At 40.4% G+C, this 27275-nt stretch overlaps 1 protein-coding gene across 3 annotated transcripts in view; it reads right to left on the bottom strand.

The window, feature by feature from the left end:
* The window catches only part of gramd4a (GRAM domain containing 4a), a 57841-nt gene extending 30566 nt beyond the window's left edge, over positions 1–27275 (bottom strand). The window contains exons 1-3 of one of the 3 annotated variants that reach the window (XM_065274636.2): positions 26987–27275; positions 22163–22370; positions 12041–12149 (exon numbers count right to left, since the gene is read on the bottom strand). In XM_065274636.2, the coding sequence (XP_065130708.1) occupies positions 12041–12149; positions 22163–22370; positions 26987–27015 (346 nt within the window). In that variant the 5' untranslated portion in view covers positions 27016–27275. Of the gene's footprint in view, positions 1–12040; positions 12150–14780; positions 14951–22162; positions 22371–26986 lie in introns of those variants that run through there. The other 2 variants (XM_065274637.2, XM_065274638.2) reach the window with 2 other exon arrangements.

Genomic DNA, 27275 nt, shown 5'->3' with positions numbered 1-27275 from the left:
GCACTAGATGTTCCTTTAACCCCACAGTAGTGCCAGCGACTGGGAAGCGCCTTATCTGAGCGGTATAGGGACGCTGCGGAAGCCACCGCCCCGTTAAGGGCTATTGGTGGGCAAAAGTCAACCGTAGTTGAGGTATAAATGACAGCCGTGGCTGTATAAGCAAAGCAGTGCTCTGCTGAGGGAAACGTGGGCTAGTAGGATTAACCCCACGGAAAAATACTCACAAAGGAACCCGGTGGGACGCAATGTGGATGCCCGAGCCAAACACAGGTTCGCGAGGATGCAGCTAGTGAGAGGCTGGCAGCGGATGCTCCGCAACATCAGGCTGCCAAGGCAGCGGAGGAAGGCAAAACAATTTATTACGCGTTTTTGCCTCGAAGGCCTTCCATACTGAGCTCAGTTTGGAGCAGCAGTCGGAGGCTGCAAGCCGACCTGCGAGCCTGTTCTCTGTGCATCCCCTAACGAGGAAAGAACACGAGAGGAGACAGGCTCGACACGAACACTGTAAAATCTAATGAACGTATTAGGTGTCGCCCAACCAGCAGCTCTGCAGATGTCTGTTAGCGAGGAACCACAAGCGAATGCCCAAAATGAGGCAACACTTCTAGTAGAGTGAGCTCTCAAATTAAATGGACAAGGAATGCCCTGCAGATAAGCAAGGGCGATAGTATCAACTATCCAATGAGACATCCTCTGCTTAGTGACAGCTTTCCCTCTCTGCTGACCACCATAACAAACAAAGAGCTGATCTGAGGTCCTAAGGCTTTGTGTGCGATCCACGTAGATGCGTAACGCTACGGGGCATAATAAAGCCATGGTTGAGTCTGCCCTCCTCCGGGGGGCAGCGCTTGCAAGCTCACCACCTTATCTCTGAAGGGAGTGGTGGGAACTTTGGGCACGTAGCCTGGTCTGGGTCTCAGTGAGACAGCAGGACCAAACTGAAGGCACGAATCGTCAACAGAGAATGCATGTAAATTCCTTACTCTCTTCACGGAGACCAATGCTAGCAGGGTCAGAGTTTTCATTGACAAAAACTTCAGACTCGCAGACTGCAAAGGCTCGAACGCGGAACCTGTAGTAGGGCTTCAGCACCATGGACAGGTCTCAGGAGGAATAGAGGGAGGGCGCGAGGGGTTTAGCCTGCGAGCGCCTCTTAAAATCTAATAACCAAATCATGCTGCCAACTGATCTGCCGTTAATAAGCGAGTGATGAGCAGAAATAGCGGCGATATCAACTTTAATGGTGGAGGGTGACAGCCTACCATCTAACCTATGTTGAAGATATAAAAGCACAATGTTAAGCATTCTCTGGGGTCCTCGCGTTGCGAAGAGCACCAGGTGACGAAAAGGGTTTCATTTAAGCGCGTAAGCCCGTCTTGTGGACGGTGCTCGTACCGCGTCGATGGTGTTAGATACCACTTGCGATAAATCACCTAAACCTTGCGGACTCAACGACCATACATGGAGATCCCACAGGTCGGGGCGCGGGTGCCATAATGTGCCGCTTCCTAAAGAAAGAAAGTCCTTCCTATGGGAATTTGCCAGGGAGGGGCTGTCGCGAGGAGCATTAACTCTGAAAACCAATTCCTTGTCGTCCAGTATGGGGCGACTAACGAAAGGCTCTCCTCGTCCTGCCTGACTTTGCACAGTGTCTGTGCGATTAAGCTCACTGGAGTGAATGCGTATTTTCACGTCCCCCGCGGCCAGCTGTGTGCCAACGCATCCACGCCGAGGCTGCCCTCGGTTAGTGAATAAAAACCGGCGACAGTGGGTATCGTCCGGCGACGCAAACAGATATATCTGCGCACGACCGAACTTCTTCCAAATTAGCTGGACCGTCTGGGGGTGGAGTCGCCATTCACCGGGGCGCGCAGCTCGGGAAAGCGCGTCTGCCGCTGTATTGAGCGAACCCGGGATGTAAATGGCACGAAGGGACCTAGATGCTTCTGACTCCAAAGGAGGAGATGACGAGCGAGATGCGACAGGTGACGAGAGCGCAAAAACCGCCTTAACGGTAAATAACGCAACAGTCGCAATGTTGTCGGTGTCGGCTACTACATCCTTCCCTCGCATCTCCATAGCGGAGCGTACAAGTCCCAGATATACAGCGCACCGCTCGCGGCAGTTGGGGTGCTATGCACACCCCTGAGACTGCAAGCCCGTCATACGTGGCTGCTCATCCCGTGCTGGGGGCATTGTATGTGCTACAGAATGCCAGGAGTCCCGACTCAGGGGCATATCTTGCTATCAGAAATGCTGGGTCTGCCACGGGGTAAAATTGAAATGACACGCAGGTGTAATGGTTACACAGTGTATGCCGTTGCGCCACGCTCTCCTCGAGACTCGATCGTAAAACCAATGCTGAAGCGGTCTCATATGAACCAGCTCGAGCAGTGTCACAGCCGCAGCATGTTGTCATATGTCCAGGAGCTTCTGAAATTGTTTCAGAGGGACCGCGTACTTCCCTCGAATTAAACCGAGGCAAGTCAGAACTGACTGGTTGCGCGCTCTTGTAAAACACGCCAATAAATCGATCGAGTCTATTTCCATACTGAGAAAAGGATCCTCTGCACGGGGCAAAGTTGCTCTTTTCCCAGCTGACCTGATGACTTAAACGAGCGAGATGCTGAAGCATTAAATCTCTGTGTTCGCGCACGTCTGCCAAGAACGAGCCATTATAGTTGACGTAAATATAAGCAGAATGCGAACAACGCTCTCTCTCTCGGAGATTTTAATGCCATGACTAGCACTTTCATGGAGACACGGGGAGAGAGAGACAGCTCGAATGGTGTACTTAGTATTAGTATGTCCACTCCATGAACGCAGAGCGAAAAACGGTCTAAGGCGAGGGGAGATGGACACATGAAGTACACGTCTACAGGTCTATGCTGCAAAGCGATCTGAATATTGAAATACTAGCCTCGGCGTATCATCCTAAAGGATCACATTTGTAGAGCCGGTGCGTAAATAAATCGGTCGTAACCCACCGCGTATTTTGGGTACTATGAGATAAAGGCTGGAAAACCCTATCATCATTCTCGGTAAGAGGGACTGGCTCGAAACGTCCTTCGCCAGCAGGACATCGACTTGTGCACGCAGTACATGTGCATCGGACGCTTTCACTATAGTGAAACGAATGTCCGAGAATTTGGGGGTGTGCCGGTAATTGTAATTCGTAACCGAGGCGGATAGTGCGTAAAACCCAACGAGACGGGCTGGGAACTGAAGCGAAGCATCCAGGGACCGTACGAGGAGAATTAACGACACTACCGAAGTACCCGCGGTGGGGCAGCGAAGCGAGACAGGTAGGACTGCTGGTGCGTCTGCTGTGACAGCATAAACATCTACAGTATGTGTGTGTGTGTGTGTGTGACACTGACCTGAGCCCGCTGAGGGTGACGGTCGTCTGGTCTCCTCTGCGGAGAGCGCAGACTCCGATGAGGGTGCTGGTGGTCCGGTCTCCTCAGTGGAGAGCTCGGACTCCTCAGGACACCCGCTGGCGATAGAGGAGAGGTAGGGTGAGCAGGTGTACACTCACGGCTCTCTCGATCCTCTGGAGACCTGGAGAGGGAAGAGGAATGCACTCTTATGTGTGGTTAAGTGGGTATCGGCTGGACAGCCGGTGGAACATATGCAAACCAAGGATTTTCCACCCGACCCTCTACCGGGGGAAGGAGCGAATCACTGTCTCCTGAAGAGTGATCCTCTGCCACTCCGGGTCGCCCGTCTGTGGCCACTTAAACTCCCGATTTTCACGGGAAGAGGCTAAGCGGGCGGGGCGAGCTGCTGACGACCGGTTCCCCTGCTCTGCCGATATGGGGTCCGAGAAGGGGAACGGAGGTGGCCGCCGCAGGACGCCGACGGCGAGAGGCAGACGGAGGAGCCGGCGTTGGTGGACCAGGGCAGCTCTCTTCCGCCGGGGCACGACCTAGGAGATCGCCTCAGTCTGCGCAGCGGAGCTGTACGACTCCCCGGGCTCGCCGAAGAGGCCGGTCTGTGAGACAGGAGCATTCAGGAAGTTGTTCTCGTCTGCGTCCGTCATGTAAGCCAGACACAGCCAAAAATGGCGATCTTGAACCACTGTGGTGGACATGGCACGACTGAAGGTTGCGGCCTCCCTTGTAAATCTCTAAAGTCACTGCAGCAACGTTATTGCGTGCAGGGCTGAAGCCGCGTCTCCGCATGCCTGATGGGCAGCGCCCGTAACCGGACGACTGTCTATACAAACACGAGAGGGACGGGTTGGGTGGATCCCCGTCCTTATAGCGGCTCCGTTGGTGAGGGAGGTGAGGGGTGAAAGCTGAACGGCCGAGATGGCCGCAAATCACGTCAGCTCTTTGTGCCGTCGGGAAAGGCAGGCACAGGAGGTGAGGACCGTAGAGGCCCGGGCAGCACCGAAGTACCAATCATGTGGGCGGGACGGTTCGGGCGGAGAGGGATTAACCCCTCCAACTCTACCGTCTTCGCCGCTCAAGCGGGCACGGCCGCCATCTCCAGGACAACTCCCCCTCGGAGGGAAAAAAATGGGCACCCCTCTGATGCTGCAGAAGTGACGGGATCAGAAGGAGGTCCAATGGATTCGGCAGAAATCGCAGAACACGACTCTGCAGTCTCCACCGGAGCCTCAACCGGCTGAGGATGAGAAGGCCGGTAGGTGAAGGACGCATCCTCCGTCCTACTCAGCGTAGTGATGCGAAGAGCGTCCTGCGAGCACTTGACAGCCGCACCATGGCGGCGTTCAGCACTGCAAAGGCGCGGACGCCGTTCCCGTAGAAACGACAGTCGTCTCCGCAATCCAAGAGGGTTATGCTCTCACAGAGAGACACACAGAGCTCTCACGTATCACTCTTTAGGGAAATCACTCTTAGGTGCTCAGCTGATGATGCGCACAGGGAGAGGCAACGCACACACTAAACTCAAAACAAAAAAGATGCAGAGCAGTGGAATACTGCGAGCGTCCGCTGTGTCAGTACTGCTTGTCAATCGATTTCAGCAACCGTTCCCAGAAGAGCAGAGAGTAGCTTCTCAGTAGCAGATAATGCCGGCTTTCGAAGCGAAAAAGCTAATTTCCATATTTGCAACTGTGGCTTATATACGCACCTGGCGGGGCGGCGCCAGCATTATGCAAATATCTCAATGCCAAGTTCATTGGCGTTTTAGTAGAGTACGAAGCAGATTGGTCTCTCTAAGCGAGTTCCCAATTCGTCGGTCACGACGTGACGTCGTAGTGACCGACTGAAAGGGAACAGACCAATCTCAACATAACACCAACTGTGACATCACAGTCGAGATAAAATGCTAAAAACAAAGTTGTGACTGCTGAGTTAGCGCTATATGCTAATTAATGCTATATGCAAGCATTTAAGCTTAAGTTCTAGTACTGACTTTACAGTTACATTTTGCAGGTCCATACTGAAAAAAAAAACATTTACAATATCTAAAAAAATAGTTGTTCCTCAAAATCTGTACTTTCGTCTGATACAGGAACTAAAACCTATAAGGTCTGTTTACTAATGTGAGCTACTGGCATTAGCCTCAGAGCAGAGCAATCAGAGCAAAGCTCAATATTATTATTCATGACCCTTCCAAATGGACAAAAATAGAGCATTTCATTCAAAGGAAAAATCCTAGGGTTGTAAATGGTCATGTAAAAACATTTCAGGATAATTTTTGCACTTATTAAAGTTACATACCTTTTATGTAAATATCAAAGAACAATTTAACAATTTAAATGGAGCCTATTATCACAATAGACTGTGTAATTTAAATTAGAGCATGTCAAATCCAACAGTTCTGTGCATTAGTTTGGTGTATCTGGATACAGAAAAGGCTGTGAACTTCTCGTCTCTTAATCTCATTACTAAACCTTCAATGACATACTGTGACACTATGACCTAGCAACAATGCACACACAGACACACACACCAAATAGTAATTAAACATCTGTGATCTTTCGTGTACATTTTCTGAGAGCTGTACATTCTTAAGTCTTTCATAATACAAAGAATGCATGTCCATTTTGGTTTAGATTTTAAAATATGCACGAGATAATGAAAGAGTTATTAGGAGCAACAAGACATAAAAAAACATCTTAATCACGCTGATCTGACACATTCAAACCGTGTGCAAAAGAGGATGGACACTACAAATCTTGATGCCCAATACTAATTTGTTGACTGTATCTGTCATGATCCTGCCCTCCTGTCATAGTTATTCATGGTTGTTTGGTCATGTGGCATGATCGTGGCGGTACCCATGTTTTGTGTTGTAGCACATGGCCTTTGTTTGGTCTGTGTGCTGCTGTGTCTCGTTTGTGTTCCCGTCTCCTTGTTAGCTCTCCCATTAATGTTTGATTAGTTTCCACTGTTCCCTCTTGATTTGTTCCCTTATATAATGCCCTGTTGTCTAGCATCCTGTGCTCGTGCATTGTGTATTTAAATGTATTTGTCATGTCCTTGATTATGTTGTCTGTCAGGTCTCCCCGGATCGCGTCGATCGGCTTGTGTCCAGTCCGTGTTTGGGTCGAGCCCAGTTCTGTTTGTTAGGAGTCAGTCCTGTCTAGTCTATATTATTTCTAGCACTGTTTTCCCCATCGTGGGTTTTTGCTTTGTGTTTGTCATTTAATAAAGTCTTGTTTCATGTTCCCCAATCTCGTCTGCAATTGGGTTCGTTCCCCGCTGTCTCGCTCAGTCATGATAGAGCGACCGGGCGGGCAGTAGTGATGCAAAGTCTGATTCATTTCCGCAAACCGGCTCTTTTTGGACAGTTCGAAAAGTTTGGAACCGGTTCAAAAAGCCGATTCACCGGTTCCTGATGTCATCAAGAAATGACATCACTACGCATTTACTATATCAATGAAACATTCAAATAAAGTCGTTTGTATCAACACATTAAAACTACAGTATGATTTGCATGCACAATAAATCGTACCAAAACTAAAGCTTTTTAATAAAACAAGCATATCAAGAAACTAATAAAAAAAGAAACTTCACGCATCAGGCTCATTCAAATCCTCGGTGATTCACACGCAGTGTCATCAACTCATCCGTCAGAATCGTCGGCAATCCTCGCCTCGGCAATCATCGACAAACTTCGTTCGGTTCTTTTTGAGTCTGACGTGCTATTTCGGCTATGCGTCATCAACCCGGAATCTATGCCCAAAACTATAAAGTTTGATTCAGTTCGATTTGTGAACCAGATCGACCGGTTAATTCCTGAGAACTGGCTCAAAAGAACGATTCGTTCAAGAACCTAACATCACAAGCGGGCAGTTCCCGACAGTATCAGTATTTTTTTTATTACATCATCTTTTTTTCATTGAGTCCCTTTAAACAAGCAATGTACAGTAAATGCGGCCTTAGACAGTGCGATCCCGATAACACATATACACACTTGGTGGAAACATTTCTGATGTGTAACAGTATTTAAGATATAAGAAAAAAGAAAGAAAATAGTAGAAAATATATTTTTCCTATAAATATTGGTGATTTTAAAGTATGGTTGTGTTTTTTTCTTTTTGATTTCTGTCCGATTATTACAAATTATACATCATTTTAAAGGTCTTTCAATAGAGGCATATAACAATAAACATTTTTTTATTTCCTCATTGTGACTTAATTTTCCAGGGGGGGCACATACAGTAAAACACCACATAGACGTATCAACAACATAAAACATATTTGCCACTTTAATCATTAAATAAATCTGTAGAAATTATTTTTCAAAACTATATGTAACAAGTACTAGAATACTAGTATCTAGAAACTTTTAAAGACTCAAAAAATATACAATACCTCTTTATAATGGCTAAACAGGGCCAATGAGGGCTATTTTTCTTAGTTTCATAAAAACAATACTTAAGACCAGAGTCTACTGGGAAACCCCTGACGACAGCACAAGTGACTTAAGTAACTGTTAATGCAGTGTTAAATCGGTCCAAGCTTTAAAGACAGGAATACACACACAGACACACTTAAAATAGACTATCAGTCACAAGTGGGAATTGATGTCAGCAGTGGGTCAAACTCAGCATCTGTTCATCATACACTTATGAAAAAACATAAGAACCATGAAGAGTTCCTGTAGCTCAACTGATAAAGCACTGCATTAACACCACAAAGGTCATGAGTTTAATTCCCAAGAAACAAACAGAAAGCAAATTATTCTCAGTCATTCTGATTGACCCTTATTATTAAAGAGTAGAAACAACAAGGCTTGGTCGCAGGCACATAAGCAGAAGGCTGTGATAAACTGTGTGGTCGCTTGGACACATTGACCTGGTCACCAGTGTTGTAGCTGATGATGATTTGTCACATTGTGGCCCTGTGTTGGTCACTGTGAATATTGGAGACAATCTCTACTCCACTCAGGCATCAATAAGCTTCAGATGACACGCAGCTGGATGCCAGTTGGCCATCTGTGCAACACTTTTGATATGTACTCACTACAATAACACACAAACAACACATAAGGCACCCCATTTCTAAGATTCAAGTTCCATGACACAGTGGCATCACAATTTGTACTTTATCAAAATCCAATAAACCACAGCTTTACTCCTTCAGACACTGGTCTATATATCTCTCTATGAACTGTATATGTGCCATCCTTTGGTTGCCAGGTGCGTTCATTGCTAGGCTGGGGGTAATTCGAATGTTATAGCTCATCTGTGTACAATTACCATACAATAACTACAAGACTTTTTGGCATTTTTAACACTCAGGGGTCCACCGCTGTGCGGGCACCACAATCTCTTTTTTATCACTTTGCAATGAGACCATTACTCTGATTTTGGACATGCAGATATGATTTAGACAGCATTCAAAATTTTAAAGTGTCTAGTTTTTATTGTTTAAAATGTTGTGTTTTTTGCAAAATTAAGAAAATAAACATGATGCACGTTCTGTTCTCTCTCCCTCAGTGTCCTGAACTGTTCAGAACTGCGTCACAAAATTAACTATAACTTAGCGAATACTTGTCAGACAAACAAAAGATATATGTCTGCATATTGCTTGGAATGGCTTTTATATTGTGCATGGAAAATTGGAAACAAATCTTCTTACTTTGTGTAAACTGCATGAGAAGAAGAAGAAGTACAGTTTTTCTCTTGTTACTTCATTACCTGAAATGAGCTAAGATTGCCACACCCCCGTGCCACAATCCAATATTCATGGCCGTCAGCTGTCTCATTAGGGACAAGCCCCATTCTTCCAGGATGTTCATCAAGGCCTCTTGGCTCCTGGTGCACCCCCCGCACTTTATCTTCACATACAATTCCGTCGGCCTGGTCCTCTTGGTGGTCGACGGTGAAGATAAACACGGCTATTCCAAGCTTTCAGACGCTCAAAGACTCGGTACCTGCCCACCTCTGCCTTTCATCGGCAAGCGGCTGGAGGACGAAGCTCAGACATCCCTCCAAACCATGATATCTCAGCTCGTCTTTGGGGTCTTAGTCTTACGCCGTCAACGGCCATTCCGCTTCTGCCCTTTACACTATGGCAGTTCTGCAAGTGTGCCAAGCTAAGCTCTTCCGAGATATGGATGAGGCGGGCTCAGATCCTGTTTGCCTCAGAGGAGAACACACAATGCCCAAGGGAATTTTTCCAAGCAGTAGGCCTGTCACGATAGCTGTAAGTCGGTTAAGTGCCCCAGAAATAATGTCGATAGTCGATAGCAGATGTGATGTGGCACACATCCTATCATTTCTGCAGAAGCTGCTGGATGGCGGCCCCTTGCGGCCTCCACACTCAAGGTTTATGTGGCGGATATAGCAGTAAATCACCCTCCATGGCCACGTGCAGTCCTGTCTTGGGATCTGTCCACGATTCTGAAAGCCCACTCATCTACAGTTCAACCATATGTCTTGTGCTTTTACACTTCCGAGATCCGGACTCCCGAACTCGCTCAAACAAACCCGTTTAACTCTTTCCCTCTTTTTTTTCCGATCTTTAAAACATACAAGGAGTTCTTTCTCTTTCATGTGAGGCGCTAAGTCCGGGTTGTATAAGTTGCGGAAGTGTGCCACCTGGTGGATAATAGCAGTATTGTGGAAAGACGGAAAATCTCGTCATTGGCGGGGAAGCGTTTTCTCTTAATTGACGAGATATCTCGTCAATGGCGGTGAAAGAGTTAATTGGGATTCTATTTAGCGCCTATTCTCCAGTAAAGGCATGATTGGATATTTTCTTCATAGAGTGAGCTACTGACACAATGCGATGTAAACCGCATCAAAAGGGCACGATAAGGTTACTCACGTAACTCTGGTTCCCTGAGATAATGTGAACGAGCAGTTAAGGCCGTGCTTTAACGTCACGCAGCGAGTGTTTTTGCCTGCGCACTTCAGTTGAAAAAGGTATTGTGTGGTGTTCGACTCAGACTTATATAGGGCTTTATCCGCTCCCATTTCGGGGCTCTCCTGATTTTGCCAAGTGATTGATGTCCTCAGGGCAACGTTGTTGACCCATTATGTTGACCCTGGGACAACATTTCAATCAACCAATCAGATTTCAGAAATAAGTTTACAGTTTAAGCTTACAACCAGGATTAGCTGTTTCTAGACTATTGTTTTCACTTATCATGTCCCTCTGATTTTAAGGTTTTGTTATGGTTAGGGTTGGTGTTTGGGGTGGGTTTAGGTTCCTTGGGTCAACACAATATGTTGCCCTGACTGAGGACATCCCTCACTTGGCAAAATCAGTTTGAGCCCCATTTCGGCATGCTCAAACGCTGCTTACCAATAGGCTTCAATCGCAGAGTAAACAGGAGTTTCCCCCATAGAGTCAGCTATTGACCATAATTTTACTATTTGTAGCTAAACCACTGTAACCACAAATGTACCATTGTCTCATTACAAAAAAACAGTTTAATCGCAATATTTCTATAAAACATATGGTAATACAATTGCATTTAGTCAAAAACATGGTTGCTATACTTTTTCTGTAGTAAAACTATGGTTTCTATAAGGCAGGTGTCTCCAAACCTACTCCTGGTGAGCTATCGTCCTGCAGACTTCAGTTCCAATCCAGCTGTTTATAATTATCAAGCAACCCTGAAAACTTTGACTTGCTGCTTCAGGTGTGTTTGATTAAGGTTGGAGACACCTGCTATAAGGTATACTTGTGAAATTATAACTAAATATGTCAATACATACATGTTGCTCACATATTATTGAAGCCCAGTTTGTGCTGAACACAGTGTTATGAGACTTTTGCCATTATTAGGTTTTTAAGCCACTGACAAAAGCACAAATGTCAGTACAGGTCAAAACTTTGCCAAAGCCCCAAAAATCTAATAAAACATTGTATATGTATTTGTATAGGATATGTTTATACTGTATCTCAAATATTACCAAAGAAAACATCAGATTTTACTGCACACAAACACACATATTTTCTTTAGAATATATTTTTACTACTTTATAATTGGATAGAATTAGTGCATATTTGACATCCTGTCCACGGTGAGGGCTAAAGCCAATGCACTTCCCTTTCTTGACCAGATGCAAAAAATACATAATCATCACCATTTAGCACTAGGCATGGGCCGGTTACCGGTTTCAAGGTATACCGAGGTTTAAAACAGTCAAGGTTTCAAAACCACTAAAATGTTCTGTGATACCGTCTCCAAGGTATGAGCTGTGCTTATACAAAATTCATTAAATCATGAAGTCATGTGATTGATTTGATGTTTACATTTAATATACATTACGAAAATATTATATATGTTTTGAAAGCATATTATAATTTAAAGGCTTAATTGTACCTGGCATTTGAAAATAACACATTTTAGTGTTGCCATGGCCATACCGCAACACCGTGAAACCGTGGTATTTTTGCTAAAGGTTATCATACCGGCAGAATCTTATACCGGCCCATGCCTATTTAGCACTGGAACGCTCTTGTGTTTGTACTGAAGTTTTCTGCCCTATAAGGTACATGGGCATCAGAGGCTCATCACAGAGACAACAAACTTTGTGAAACAACGTATAAATAAAAAAGTATAAAAGACAGGACAGCAGATACTGTATTCATCTAGTACTCACGGAGGAAGTGCTTCTCCAGTAAGGCAATTTCCAAATGACCCTTGACCTCATTAAGACGTTCTGATTCGCTCCTCAGGTCTTGCATGACAGCCAGAGTCCCTGAACCAGCCTGCAGGCAAACATACAAAATTATGAAAAAGTTTGTACATGACATTTTAACCTTTCTAAACTTTGCAGCAGCTAGAGGCAACATACACTATTATTCTCGCATTACAGATACAAATTTACTTTAGGTGATCGGAGTTTACCATGCATCAACTGCATTTAGTACTTTTCTTTTATGAATAATCGAAAATTCCCTATTAGAAAGTTATATTTATTTCTTCTCATCAGTTATTTATTTCATTTTCTCAGTAGATAAGAAATTTTTTGAGGATAACATAACCTAATTACCTAATTATTATTAGTAGGCTACATGATATTTGTTAACATTTGGTCTATTTAGCTAATAGTCAATTTCTCCCTGTCAGTCAAATTCTTATTAAACAAATGCTACTAATATACCTGTCAACTAGGGCTGTGTATCAGTAAGAATCGTATATGATATGATACTTGGTACATGGGTTGCGGCGTAATGTGTGTGTCCGTGCCACGAGGGGGCCCAGTGAGGGAGAGGCCCGTTCACTTGAGTCTCATGAGTTACTTCTCAAAATAATAATGAACCTGATAATAAAATAATTGTTGCAAATTAATTTAGTTATACCATGAATACTGGTTAAAATTAAGGGTATAATTAATAGGGAAAAAATATAGTAACCCATAATGCAGTGCTAACGTAGAGTTCTTAAAGCTTTTCTTAGTGTTTTGTCTGCACTAAATGTTGCTGCATGTTCGAGGAGTTGAGCGAGACCTTACAAAGAATTTTCGCGAAAAATAAAAGGACCTTGTTCTTAGAAAGTTTAATGCGTCCTGTTTTTATCGTCCGCAGCTCTTCAAAATCTCATTGTTGTATAGATCTGTCAGTAACATTGTTTTTTTTCCGCTTTTTTTTATTTGTTTATGTGCTGGATGTTATGATTTGCGCAAGTTATCTATGCATAGTCTTGCACTTTAGCGTCATGATAAGTTATAGTTTTAAAGTGACACATTTAATATTTTATAAGGTTTATTGAAGTATAAGTAAGGGATAACTTACAGCCAGTCAGTTATCACAGAATAAATCCCGCCAAGTTATCAAGACTTATTACACGGCTCTCTGGAATGCTTGATTCTGATTGGTCAGTTGAGACATTTGCAGGTTCGTTCTTTTCAAATAATAACCGCTCCAAAGTAATAACGCCTAGCCGGTACTACTTGTATGAGTAAAATCGCTCCGCGCCAATAAAGATCAATAAAGATTACTGTTTGGCGCCATCTTGTGACAAACACTGGACAACCACGACAAGACCATAGAGTTTTTTTTTTTACCTTAAAATAACGTTTCCAAAAAAGTTTCAGTCGTTCATCCACTCGCAACAGGGTGAACGGCACTTTCACATTCGCTTTGAAGCCTCTATCGGCCAAAACCGCACTAAAGAAGTTTCCAACCGTCGGGTCGCGGTCCTGTAGTTCGAGTGAAAACTACAAAAACTTGCTTTACGGCAGACCTACAATCCAATCAGAACCAGCTTTGCTGCAGTAGGCTTAATTATTTACGACAGTGGTAATGGACAATTCCGTTTCCAACCTGTAGGGGGAGCAAAGAGCAAAAACTCTTTAGCGTTGCTTTAAGAATTACAAACCTTCTTCGAGGGAAATCCATTCCCTACTGTGTAAGCTAAGAAGCGTTAAAACAAGTTCAAAGTCAAAAGAAGCACATTTGTTTTGATTATTTGGAAAAAAAATCAATGTCAAAAATAAAATCTCATATATGCTATTACTTATGCATATTTATACTGCATTAATTCATATTATTAAACTGTGCCTGTTAAGATGACTCGCTCACGTACCTGCCGGTTGTAATCTGAGAATAAAATACCTTGGAATGTCGCAAATGGCCAATCAGAACCAAGCTTTTTAGAGTGCCATGTAATAATAATAATAATAATAATAATAATAATAATATACTACTAATTATAAATAATAAGGTAAACAAGACATGGCCCCCCAGTAAAACATGGAGGCCCCCTTATTCTGAATTATCTGGCACCGACCCTGCATTTCGATACTGTAAAGCGAGATGGGAATATTGGGATATTTCCTATTTTAAGAATATAATAGGATAGAATTTTAGGAAAGCTGTCATTGAGAACACACCACCATATGCAAACCGTAGCAAAAAATATGGCATGCCCCTATGCAAGTACTTCCTGTCATTAAGTTTGGAGATAAGAAGAAAGCTATCTAGTGATCGAGATGATCTCTGAATGAAACAACTGCCATGATATTGCTTTTTTATAATTCATACAGTATTGCCAATCTGAATATCACTATACTCTCATGTATCAGTATTTTCTTACACCCCTACTGTCAACCTAAGTCAAACCTGAAACAGACGGTTTAAATTTAATGAGTTGAGTCAATTTTGATTAATTTGATTAAACAGTTAAACCAGATAACCGTGAACAAGACATGTCTGAATGAGATGCTTCTCAGCAATGAATTGTTCTTCAATTTCAGAACCACTGAAACTGAAACTGAAACCGATTTGTAAACAATTAAATCAAAGAGCTTTTATGAACTGGTCTCAAAAGAATAATTTGCTCATGAATTAGAATCCTTCACACGTACACACATATTTCGTCTCAAAGCAATGACTTACAGAAAACCAGCCCTCTGTATGTTGTTGTCCTCCTGTTGTGGTATGACACACACAAAGACAAACCTCAAGCTGGAGGCCAATTACACTGTCGAATGCAAACTGTAGGACTCATTGATAGCACGACTCCATCCCACCACACACACACACACACACGTCAACAGAACACGAGATCCGCAGAAAGACGAGCCGCAGTGAGCGAGAGAGAAAGTAGGTGAGTGAGAGATTAGCAGAGAGGGAGGCACTGCAGAGAGAGAGAGCGAGAAAAGAGAGAGGGTTTCTTTAAGAGGCCAATGCGACTGTCAGTGCACGCAGAGGTCTCTACAGCACGCCGGCATGACAGATGCACACTGCAGTAAATATATCTCCTTAGGCGTGTTTTAAATGCATATATACACATGGACAAAAGCAAAGGATAACGTATTTTAAAGAAATATGAAACCAAATTATGGAGGTGTTTGGGAGAGGAAGTGAGAGCAATAGTGATATAATAAGAGTACCATAGAAATCCTGTCTCATTACTTTCGAGCAGATAACCACGACCAGAATAAAAATATCATATTCTAAAAAATGTCATCGGCCTGTCTGAATGTATGTGTGAACACGCTCCTGAAATAAATTAAACCCCATATGGCAGTCATTTTAATGGCAGTTGCTCACCTGGCACATATGCAACCTGCAAGCTCATCTTTGCTCAATATGCATTAAGTTATAGACACAGTGTCTTAGCATCTTAAACCAAAGAAAATGACAAAACCAGCCTGACAACCTTGACATGTGCATAGTCTAGCAGAGCAGTAGACGGAGTAAAACAAATAAATATGAAAGGTCTTTTAAGACAATTAAAAAAATGGTCACTGGATACATTTCTACTGTATCCATCAACATGGAACTTAACTACATGCACTGATATAATAAAAATTTACAGATTATTTTGACTGATAACTGCTGATATTGACGTTGATACCGATAGTATCTGAAGATAAAATTTTCTTAATGTTATTCATTCATATAATGACCATTAATAATGAACATTACATTTTCTATACACAGAGCTCAAATTCATTGCATTTTCCTGTTCTTCTTTGATTGACAAGATAAATCACCCATGACTATCGGCTGTTTTTAAACTATCGTTCGATAGTGTGAAATATATATTTGAATCGACCAATACCAATTATTGGCCAATATATCGGTGCATCTCTACTTTCCAGTGTATAATTTCCAGTGTGACAATAATTACCAAAGAAATATTCAAAGCTCATGTGCTTTATGTGTTTTTGAAGCTTTGATTGTGTTTACAGTGCGCAATTTAACATGTGTTCATGTTTCACGTGTAAAAAACCGCGGTATTTTTCACACAATTTACTTATCTGTATAGCGCTGTTTTCACTGTCCTGTTTCCACAATGTCTTCCTTGTTCTATGAAGTCCCTCCTTCAGAAATATGTATCGAGTTCTGATTGTGTACTGTAGTTTGTTTAGTGTGTTGTGATTCTATAGCAGATTAGCTTGCCGTTAGCTTAGCTGGCGACTGACGTATTCCTGTGGGCGGAGGTTAGTCAAAAAACTGTTCTAGTGACGTCATTAAAGCAGGAAGTAGAGGGCTGTAGTCCAAACCGTCCGTTTACTGTAGGCTTTAAAAAGCGAATTCTGTTAAAGAAAATAAATCGGCTGGCAGTGAACTTTGAGCTTTATCATTTTACAGGTATTATTTATGCTATTACAGCAACATTACACATTACTGTAACCATGGTTTTAAAAATGGGATCAGAAAGAACTTGACCTTTAACATATCTTGTAAACTTTTATGACTTGGGCTATTAAAATACACTGAGCTAACGTGACTGTGTAAAATTAATGCATACAATATTAGCTACAGGTCCTTGAATTCTTGCCTGGCTGCCAAAATCTCTGCACAGTTGTAATCCATGCTTGGCGTCTCCCCTCGCCTTCAGCAAACCAAAACATTTTATTTTTGACAAGGTATTTGTTTCAGAGATCAGTTTAGCCACCTGTCAAAACGATAAACAAATACAGACCAGAAGTTTACTTTGGTTCAGGCACGTAACCGTGACAGCGCTTGTGTGACAGATGAAACCGTCTATAAATGTTACTCTACTGTATTTAACAAATCAAATTTGAAAATCTGACTTTTTAAAAATGGAACCTTAAAGATTACAGGGTGTTTGATTTTATTTATTTATTTAATGAATTTTTTCCTATGGTTAGACGTCAATAAAATTTTCACTGACAGCCCAAAATTGCCTTGTTTTAGCCAAGATGTTTAGGCTGTGTTGGGACGGTTATTAGACGTCTTTTTAATGCAGCATTTCATGCAGGGTTAGTGCTATGCTAAGCTAGCAGGTTTACTAGTATGCTAACTGAATTATACTGTAACTATTATGGGGCAGTTTTCGAAACAAAGTTTAGATTAATCCAGCACTAGGGTTTAGTTATATTAGGACATTTGAGTAGTTTTTACAAACAAACCATACAAAAACAACGTGTGTGTGCATCTTAAGACAAAACAATGGCACTGATGAAAGTTAAAGGGCACCTATTTCATTTCTAAAAAAACTAAGTTATTTTGTGTATTTGGTATAATATAATGTGTTTGCATGGTTTATGGTAAAAAAACTCATTATTTTCCACATACTGTACATTTTTGAAGCTCCAGATATCCCGCCTTTCTTAAACACATTGATTTTGTACAATACTCATGAATACCTGTGACGCTCCTTACCATGTTTGAAAGATTCGTGCACAATGCAATGCTGACAGGAGAACTGACAGAGAACTCGCGTCATCGTTTACTTTGGGGTATGTACCTTTTGCATATCGTACTAATACACACTTACACACCAAAGGAATGTAAAATTGTGAGTCGGACCATAGTTGCTCTTTAAAATATTTCAGTACAAGGTGTTTTTAAACTAAGGCAGCTCAAACATGCATTTTAATCTGGGACTAAGATAAGCCATGTGCGGGATTCCACCCCATAGTTTGATATATTTGATTAAAAACCACTTAATTGACATTTTATTATTATCATTTAGTTTTTTCACATGTTTTGTCCAGTGGAATCGATGTGGGGTCCAAAGGAATTTGATTAAAGGGATAGTTCCGCCAAAAATGATATTAAACCCATGATTTACTCACCCCCAAGCTGTCCAAGTTGCATATGTCCATCGTTTTTCAGACAAACACATTTTCAGATATTTTAGAAAATGTTTTAGATCTTTCAGTTGATTAAATGTAATGTTACGGGGTCCACGACCTTCAAGTCCAAAAAAGTGCGTCCATCCTTCACAAAATAAATCCAAACGGCTCCAGGATGATAAACAAAGGTCTTCTGAGTGTAATCCGCGCGGTGTTGTTGTAAAAATATCCATATTTAAAACTTTATTAACGTAAATAACTACCTTCCGGTAGCGCCGCCATCTTTGTCGCGTCCGCATTCAGGATGAGAGCTTACACAGCCTACGGAGGCTACTCTGCTGCCCCCGCCCTCCGAATTTGTCATACGTCACTAAGAAAAGTGTGTGCACAACGCTAATACTCTCTCCTGAATACAGAGGAGTCTAAGATGGCGGCGCTACCGGAAGGTAGTTATTTACGTTAATAAAGTTTTAAATATGGATATTTCTACAACAACACCGCACGGATTACCCTCAGGACCTTTGTTTATCATCCTGGAGCCGTTTGGATTTATTTTGTGAAGGATGGACGCACTTTTTTTGTACTTGAAGGTCGTGGACTATGGGTGGACCCCGTAACATTACATTTAATCAACTGAAAGATCTAAAACATTTTCTAAAATATCCGAAAATGTGTTTGTCTGAAAAACGATGGACATATGCTACTCGGACAGCTTGGGGGTGAGTAAATCATGGGTTTAATATCATTTTTGGCCGAACTATCCCTTTAAGCATGGGTATAGGATCTTAACACCTGGTAAAATGTTAGCATTACTGAACGTCATAAATATAGTTTGGTTTCCAAGACTATCAGATAAGTAGCATCTTGTACCTCAGGCGATACTAATAAATAACTTTAAAAACAGTAAAGACTAACGTGTCAGAGCGTGAAGGAGAGCAGGAGACAAACTGCTTCATGTAGGGGTTGAGACATAATTTGCTATAAAATATAAAATCGTGTTGTATTAATAAACAGGGCATATTTACATACCATCTAAAGACAACAAACTCTTTAAAAAGTGCTTATTAAAAGGTTCTTAACATCTTATCCAGACCACGAGGCACAAGCATTAATGAGCAGCGTGCCAACACAAAGGACACCTGCACGCTCACATTTTTTTGGTGATGATGTTTTGGTTTCATATCGTAATATTTTGTAATATAAATCTAATATTTCTATATAGGGCCAAACATGCTTATCTGAAAAATCCTGAGATAGAAGTTGATACTTTCACTTCAACACTGCAGAAAATGGATAGACAGCAGAGTAAAATTACTGTCCTACAGTATATAAATAATACAACTTGGTAAAAAAAGGGTTTTGCATGTGTTTGCATGTGAAACAAACAGAGAGACCGAGCTATTCTGATCCATATGAGGGATGAGTCATACTTTAATGCTGTCTAAACCAGCACGGCACCACTGGCCACAGTCTCTGTTAGTAAAATGTTGCATTCAACACTACAACACTAAAGCTGCACGTGATGGAACAAATTACCCATGCAAACACATGCAAACTATGTGTTGACACCATCTAGCATCTTAGTGTGTACAGAGGTTAAAACAAGCGTCCTGATAACCATTACAAAAGCATATTGATCATTTCGACAACACCCTAAAATCTGACCCTCCAGCTCATGCTTCCCACCCAAGCAATATTACTAGGCATCAATGGGGTGCTAACACAAAGGCAGTCCCAAACAAACTACATTTTGTCACAAATGTGGATGTGGATGCCAAGTGGTGGTTAGCATTAGGATGCTCTAGGCACACAAGTCTGTCCATCATACCACAAATCTGATCTTGATAATTGTATTAGATCTCATAAGTAATACACAATTGTGAAAAGCGTTATAGAAATATATTTGAATTCGATTTTTTAATTATTTGGAGCTCTAAGGCAAATCATAGCTGCTTTGTGTTTGAAACCATAGTGAAACAAATGGGGCCAGAGGAAAATAGCTTGGGTGTTTTTAAAATGTCACTAGTATCTTGGATGAGAATTTTTAATAAACCCATTTCGATACACTATATTGGTTTATCTTAGACCAGGGGTCTTCAACCTTTCTGTGAGCAAGGGCTACTACAATGGAAAAAACAATCTGGGGGGAGGGCTACCATTTTGATGTAGTCTACTTAAACATTTTGTTTTACTTGGTGATTTTATTTTATTTAACTTGTTCATATGTTTTATCATTCTTAAAAATGTTAACATAGAAGCCAAGCTTATTTAATAAAATTGAGGCTATTAATAGAATGTGCTTTGGTGGGCAACTCACTGTCTTAGACTATGTTCACATTGTCTATTTAAATCAGATTTTTTTGCACATCCAATTTGAATGACTGACTGTCCACAGCACACTGTGTATCACAATTCTTCAGATTCGATTTGTGTGTCCTGTAGTCCTTTTTTTTTATGTAATAGCTGCATTGGTTTCTATAGCAATGACGTTGCATGGAGGTGAATATAATTGGTGTGCTCAAATTCATGCGACCCTGTGCAGACTGTTTAGCATGTGACATCAAATCATTGCGAGAGTGAAGTGCTGTCAGATCACTTTTATGATGCTTTTATGTCTTACGACTATCGATCTGCACAGTGCCACATAAATGCAAATACATAAAGAGCAACTATTGTTCGATTCACATTTTTAAATTTCCTTTGGTGTGTAAGCGTGTATTAGTACATGTTAACGATACAAACCCCAAGTAAACAATGAGGCGAGTTATTTTTTAACCATAAACCACGCAAACACATTTTATTATACCACATACACAAAATAAAGTCGTTTTTTTAACAATGAAATGTGCTCTTTAATGTTATGTAATATGAAAATGTATAGTCCATAGACTATAAAAAAGACAGACGCCACATCTCCATAAACTTTCATTGTAAAAAACAAATTATGCCAAAATATCACAAAAATGAGCGCTAATATCTTGCACCAATGATGGAGCTAGAGCATGAAAAGAAGTGATCGGGAGTTGGAGCCACAATTTTCTATTTAACTCAAACACACAAATCAACATGAAACATAAAAATGAAGAAAAATCAGATTTGGACTGTCAGTGTGTGAACAAGGTATTAGAAGGCAGGAAATATCAGACCAGACCACATTATCATAGAAAAACAAGCTCTTTGACTTCAGCCAGTAAGCAACCACCTAGCATCATCCTAGCGACTTCTTAAAACTCACTAGCAAACCTATACCAATGCCTTGGCACTCATCCACAACACCCTCACTTTTTTCACTGCTAATATTTTCTTTAGACAATGTAAAAGGCATTTTTTTCTGTCTATAGTTTGTAACAGCCTTCACACCGGGAGCACAAATGGCCCTTAAAACTGTTGCCTGGTGGGTAGCTTAGATGGTTTTGGAAAAAAGCCATAATGACAGTGAGAGGGATGAGAGTTAGACACCCCACAGAAACAAATGCTCTAAAGAAAAACCCACAAGCAAGTCACTCAACAGCATCTCAGTTTACATTTTAAAAGCAAGGAGTGTTGGCTCCATAGTGAAACACTTACCCAACAGCATGACACATCTAATGTTTTCATCATTATGTGAAAGGAGTCAAAATACAGATGGGAAAACAAACCTCTCAGGGATCCAGAAAACCTGATTAACACAATAACAGCCAAGGATTCTTTCATCAACCATCTGTAAATGAAATGGTATTAGACTGAAGCCACAGTGTGTCCGGTGTAAACAAGTTGGCAATGCACCATTTGGTGGACAGATGCCTGACCGGATGAGATAACAGCTAGGACGTTAAACAAGCCTATTCTGCTTAGCGCTGTTATGTGATGTATGGGAGTCGATGTGATCGGACTTGTGATAAAAAAGATTTATCACAGGAACGTACAGAAGAAAGCCAGGTGATGTAACACAAGTGCAAGAAACTCAAACATTAACAAAATTTGGTCAATACAAATGGCTGCATAGATAAATTCGAGAATTGTGGAGATTTTGAAACTTAAATTTTAGTTTGTCATTTAAAATTGTCATACAGCTTCAGATGATTTAGTAATCTTGTAGAACATAACTGTATAATAATTTTGTGTGATCTCCATACACAAAGAAACTCGCACATGATTAGAACAACAAGAGTAAGTAAATAATGACAGAATGTTTATTCTTGTATGGGTTGTGAAAAGACATGATAACAATAGACAATGACTTACAGAGTCTCTTTGCTCATCACTGTCTCGTATTGAAAGTCGAGGTCTCAGCAGTATGTCATCACAACACTCAGTGTCTGACCCTGTGGGGGACTCGGGTAGATCCAGGAAGTCATCACGCTTTGGACCGCGGAATCTTATTTTGTCCAGCCGCTTTAGCATGTTCAACACAGCTGCTTTAGGCTTTACCTTAACATTGTGTATGGCAGCCCTGCAAGAACAAAATAAACGTAGAGATAAACATCTTAATTTGCAGGTAGAAGCAAGAACATTGAGAGTTTGCAGGTCCAACCTTGTCCAACCTGGTGGAGAATTTGAAATGTAAACAAAAAAGTTTCTGCAATGTATCAATTCAAAAATCTACCTTTCAATGCCTTTTCGGTGGATAAAAATATTTGACTTTCTTAGTAAATATTAGGGATGATCCAAACATCGGCCATAGATCGGTTTTGGTTGATCATCACATTAAATGACTCCATCGGTATTCGCTAAATTTTCTGATCTCATGAACTGATCTTTCCATTTACTTTTGTCATCATGGTGCTCCTGAATGCGGGTGAAATTTGAGAATATTTTTACACAACCTGCGAATCTGGATTTCCTCTCTGCCTCTCTGTATTTTCTATGAGGGGCAATCCAGTCCTAACATGCAGCGTGACGCATCTTCACATTCCCATCAAACTGCGTATACAACATATCTATCGTGGACATTACATCTTCATGCTAAAGTTTGGTATTTGCATGTGATTTAAAGTTCTGACAGTTTTATTTTACCTTGCAGCTGCTCTTGTCACAAAGACAGCCTTTCATTCAGCACGAGTACAGAGCAAAGATCTCTCTCACGTCTTAAAGCTACAGTAACCCAATTCATTTGTTTATAATATTAAAGAGAAAATCACTCTCTGATCATGACTGAAGAACTGTTTTACTTTATAAGAATCAGTGTACTGTATATTTAATTCATACACTGAAGACTGAGCATTGTTTTATTTTCATTCCTTTTAACAGGAATAAGCCTGTTAAATGCATTTAGCATAAATGCATCCTAAAATACACTGTAAAAAACTTCCGTAGAAATTACAATGTTGTTGCAGCTGGGTTGCCGGTAATTTACCGTAGATTTAAATTTATGTTATTTAATGGCAAGAGTTTGTTCAAAGTTAAATAAATTTTAAATATTAACAAGTCTTTATCTTACAGAATAAAACTATACAATAACAGCCCTTATGCAAAGCATTCTGGGAACCAGAAATCATCATCAACCTTTTTCTGTTTTTTGCTTCAGATTTTGTTTCCCAGAATGTTTTGCTTGATGCTGTTTTTTTAGTTTTACTCTATGATGACAAAGACTTGTAAATGTTAAATGTAATTTGAACAAAATGTTGCCAGTAGGCATGGGCCGATTACCGGCTTCAAGGTATACCGAGGTTTTAAACAGTCAAGGTTTCAAAACCACTGAAATATTCTGTGATACCGTCTCCAAGGTATGAGCTGTGTTTATACAAAATTCATTAAATCATTAAGTCATGTGATTGATTTGATTTTTACATTTAATATACATTACAAAAATATTATATATTTTTTGAAAGCATATTATAATTTAAAGGCTTTATTTTTACCTGGCATTTAAAAAATAACACATTTTAGTGTTGCAATGGCAAAACCGTAACACCGTGAAACCGTGGTATTTTTGCTAAAGGTTATCATACCGCCAGAATCTTATACCGGCCCATGCCTAGTTGCCAGTAAATAACATTAATTTAAATCTACGGTAAATTAGTGGCAACCCAGCTGACATTTCTACTGATTTTTTTTACAGTTTACACATTTAAATGAGTTTGAAAGATTGCATTTGTAACAAAATATCAATTTTTTCCACCATACATCAGAGAGGTATTATGGATTGTAATTGCAACAAAATAAAAATTTTAACACAAATGAAGTGGTTTTATTGTGAATATATGTACAATTTTATTATATTGTTTTAAAATATATATATATTGTAATATTTTAGAAAAAGTAGTGACCCCCAAATTCATGTCTGTGGTGTTACAACAATGGATGCCGTCCCTTTAAGAAATGGTGGAAATCTTTTTGAACTACTTCCTGTGTGTACAGGTCATTGCAGGTGCTGGTTGATCGGAGGGGTGCATGGTGATTGCATTCTTATTAATTTTCTTAAAGTTAGCTAAATTTCTGAGAATTTCATGTGTCACACTTTATTAGTGTCTGTGGTGTATGGTTGTTAATTGCAGATTTTAAATATTTTAATCAAAGTTTTGATAAATACATACTTATTAATATTTACTAAATGTCCCCTGATGTTGAAATCATCATGATGGCAGCCTCGATTTTTAGAGAAAACAGATACAGTCATCAAAGAGCTACATATTAACTTGAAAAATCAGTATGGGGCATTAGTATCGGCTGATCATGACAACAACAACAACAAAAAATCGTTGTTCGGTATCGGGCTGCAAAAATCCTGATCGGCGCAGCTTTAGTAAATATTATATTAAATTTATTCTAAAGCGTTTTTGACAGTAAATTTTCTAAATGACATGTTTAAAGAGTTTTGCATCAAACCAAATACACACGTTATGTATATCCGTGAACTGATGATGTATTAATCTATTTACATTGTTGGCTACAGATTAGCCATGAATGATTTAGCATCTGACTCATAGTTTCGGGACTTTTGTTGGGTACATGTGTAAGAGTATCTTAGCCAGTTTCCATGGCTGTGACTTGTGACCTTTTAAAGCTAAAGGAGAATTCATTTGCTGTCACGTTATGAAGACCAATGCCAAGAGAACATCTTTGATGACTGCTATGAGTTGTAACTGGACTCCAGGTGCTTAGCTGCCTCGTGAAGTGTTTATAGACCACAGTTTAAAATGACAGGAGATCCCTCTGGAAATAAACTGTGAATTTACCACAGAGCATTCAATGAAGCATTTACCCATGTCCCCATTTTTTTAAAGAGTCTGATATCATGATAAACAGTCCATATCACTAATGTAAATTAAATTATTTAAATAGTCAAAAAATAAGCAAATAAGTGAAAGAACTCATCCTTTGTACTTTCTGAAGTAGATGAAAGTGTTGTTTGTCTGTGCAAACCATGCCACTACAATGGCAGGTTGTGGGGTATTGCTAAGATATATGTGTTGTGAGTGTTTTTAGCATGTTGCTGTGCAGTTGCTTAAAACTTGATTGTTGTGATGAAATGAGGAAACGCATTAAAGGCCGATGTATAAAATGTAAAGTAAATACTGAATTCCAATGCTTTTATATTATTATCTTATATTGATACATAACTTTATTGATAAAATAGTGTTGTTTAATTCACATATTTTTGTGTTTTGCTTTGGTACCGAAATTGAGAGAAATATAAATTTTTACTGATACCAACTACTGAAATGTTGGTACTGTGACAACACCATTCTTTCTTTCTTTCTTCTAAATGCCATGCCAGCTTCTAAGGCTATATATATATTAATGGTGAGAATAAAGTCTATTTATATAAATTAAGACTAGAAAAGATGAAAACACTATTCAGAATGAACTGATTGTATATAATGACTGTAATGTACTGATTGTATATTGTATAGTAACTGACATTGTTTCAGCAGTATTTTAATGGAAAAATATTTGAGCTAAATGGACAAAGCCCTGGAGCGCCAGACCTTTACACAAGACTGACCCGATGCAAATAGTGACACATTTAAATGTAAAATGTCATCTACATTGACATTTACAAGGTTAAAAAGACAACAAATGACAGAAAAGGACACGGAGTACAGAATGTACAGAAACACATTGTAGATAGTGCTATTATTTATCAAAACTTCATAGATGGGGCCTATAGACCTCCAATGAGTTATTGATCAGACTTTACTTTGAAACCTCAGGTCTTGTTATTGGAAAACAGATTATCAATTGTGGTCATGGGAAATTTGGTTTGCCATAAGAGCTCTAGAAGTCTCAGGTCAACTATATCTATTCTCCCACACAATCCACAGGTCTCAAAAGTGCAAACATCTCTACATGAAAATCCATCACTGAGGTCCATTGATTTGTGAAGAGCATTGACAGTGTACTGAGAGAAGACAGCAAAGACATTTTACAAGGACATTCATGTTTGTGTGAAACAGAGTGTACTGACGTTCATAGTCCCAGTGCTGAACATGATACAAAAATTGAATGAATCAAAACGAATCAATGAACCGATACATCAATGCTTCAGCTAGTCAACCACCGTAAATGAACTAATAAATCATTTGATAATCGAATCAATAAAACCAATGTAAAAAATAACGAATCATATGAACAATGAATAATGGAAGCTAAGAAATTATTTAATGGGTTAGAATATCAATGCAAAAATGGAGACTGAGATTGGCAGCATTAACGGATCATTACACCAATCGCTTTACACTTCAGTCACCATCATGCACTGTGTCATTTCCCCTCCATCACATATATAACCACACTCCATCATATGAATCATTGTAAGCAGCGCGTGTATGTACTATACAATATATCCAGTCCTGGTATCCTACAGAATGACACATCGTGTCCTTGACGACCATCACATTCAAATGAGCATATAATGAATTGAAAGATCACAAAGCGATGGCACGCTTTCATTATGACGTATGCACGCTTATTTAAATCAGCGAGTTCTTAGTGCGACATACTGTCAGCGATATAACCCGCTTCGTTTTAAGCTCGTCACTCGAATATAGATGACAGTATTGGACATTTATTGTACATCGCCTGTTGCACGATTCAGTATTATACTGCGTGTGTGTTGAATCTTACCTCGCTCGTAAATCGTAGCAAAGTTTCATGAACCCAGCTGATAGTGTGTGAATAATCCTTCAGACACCTGATGGAAAATTGCTGGGAAAATACACCAGATTCCCGATGGACAACACTGTATAAAATAGCTGTGTGATGTCCCTGGAGTCTTGATTCCGCGCGAGTTAATGTCAATCTCCCTATTAGAGAACAGCAATGTGTGCGTATGTCTTGTTGATGTATCTCAACTCTCTCACACACGGCACGGCACGGCAGACTATCAGGCAAATCCTTTAAAGCCGTACGCTGA

This window comes from Paramisgurnus dabryanus, chromosome 1 (assembly GCF_030506205.2).
Source record: "Paramisgurnus dabryanus chromosome 1, PD_genome_1.1, whole genome shotgun sequence".
Classification (NCBI taxonomy): Eukaryota; Metazoa; Chordata; class Actinopteri; order Cypriniformes; family Cobitidae; genus Paramisgurnus; species Paramisgurnus dabryanus.
Note: the sequence above shows the minus strand (reverse complement) of the source record. Positions and strands in the feature narration are given on the sequence as shown.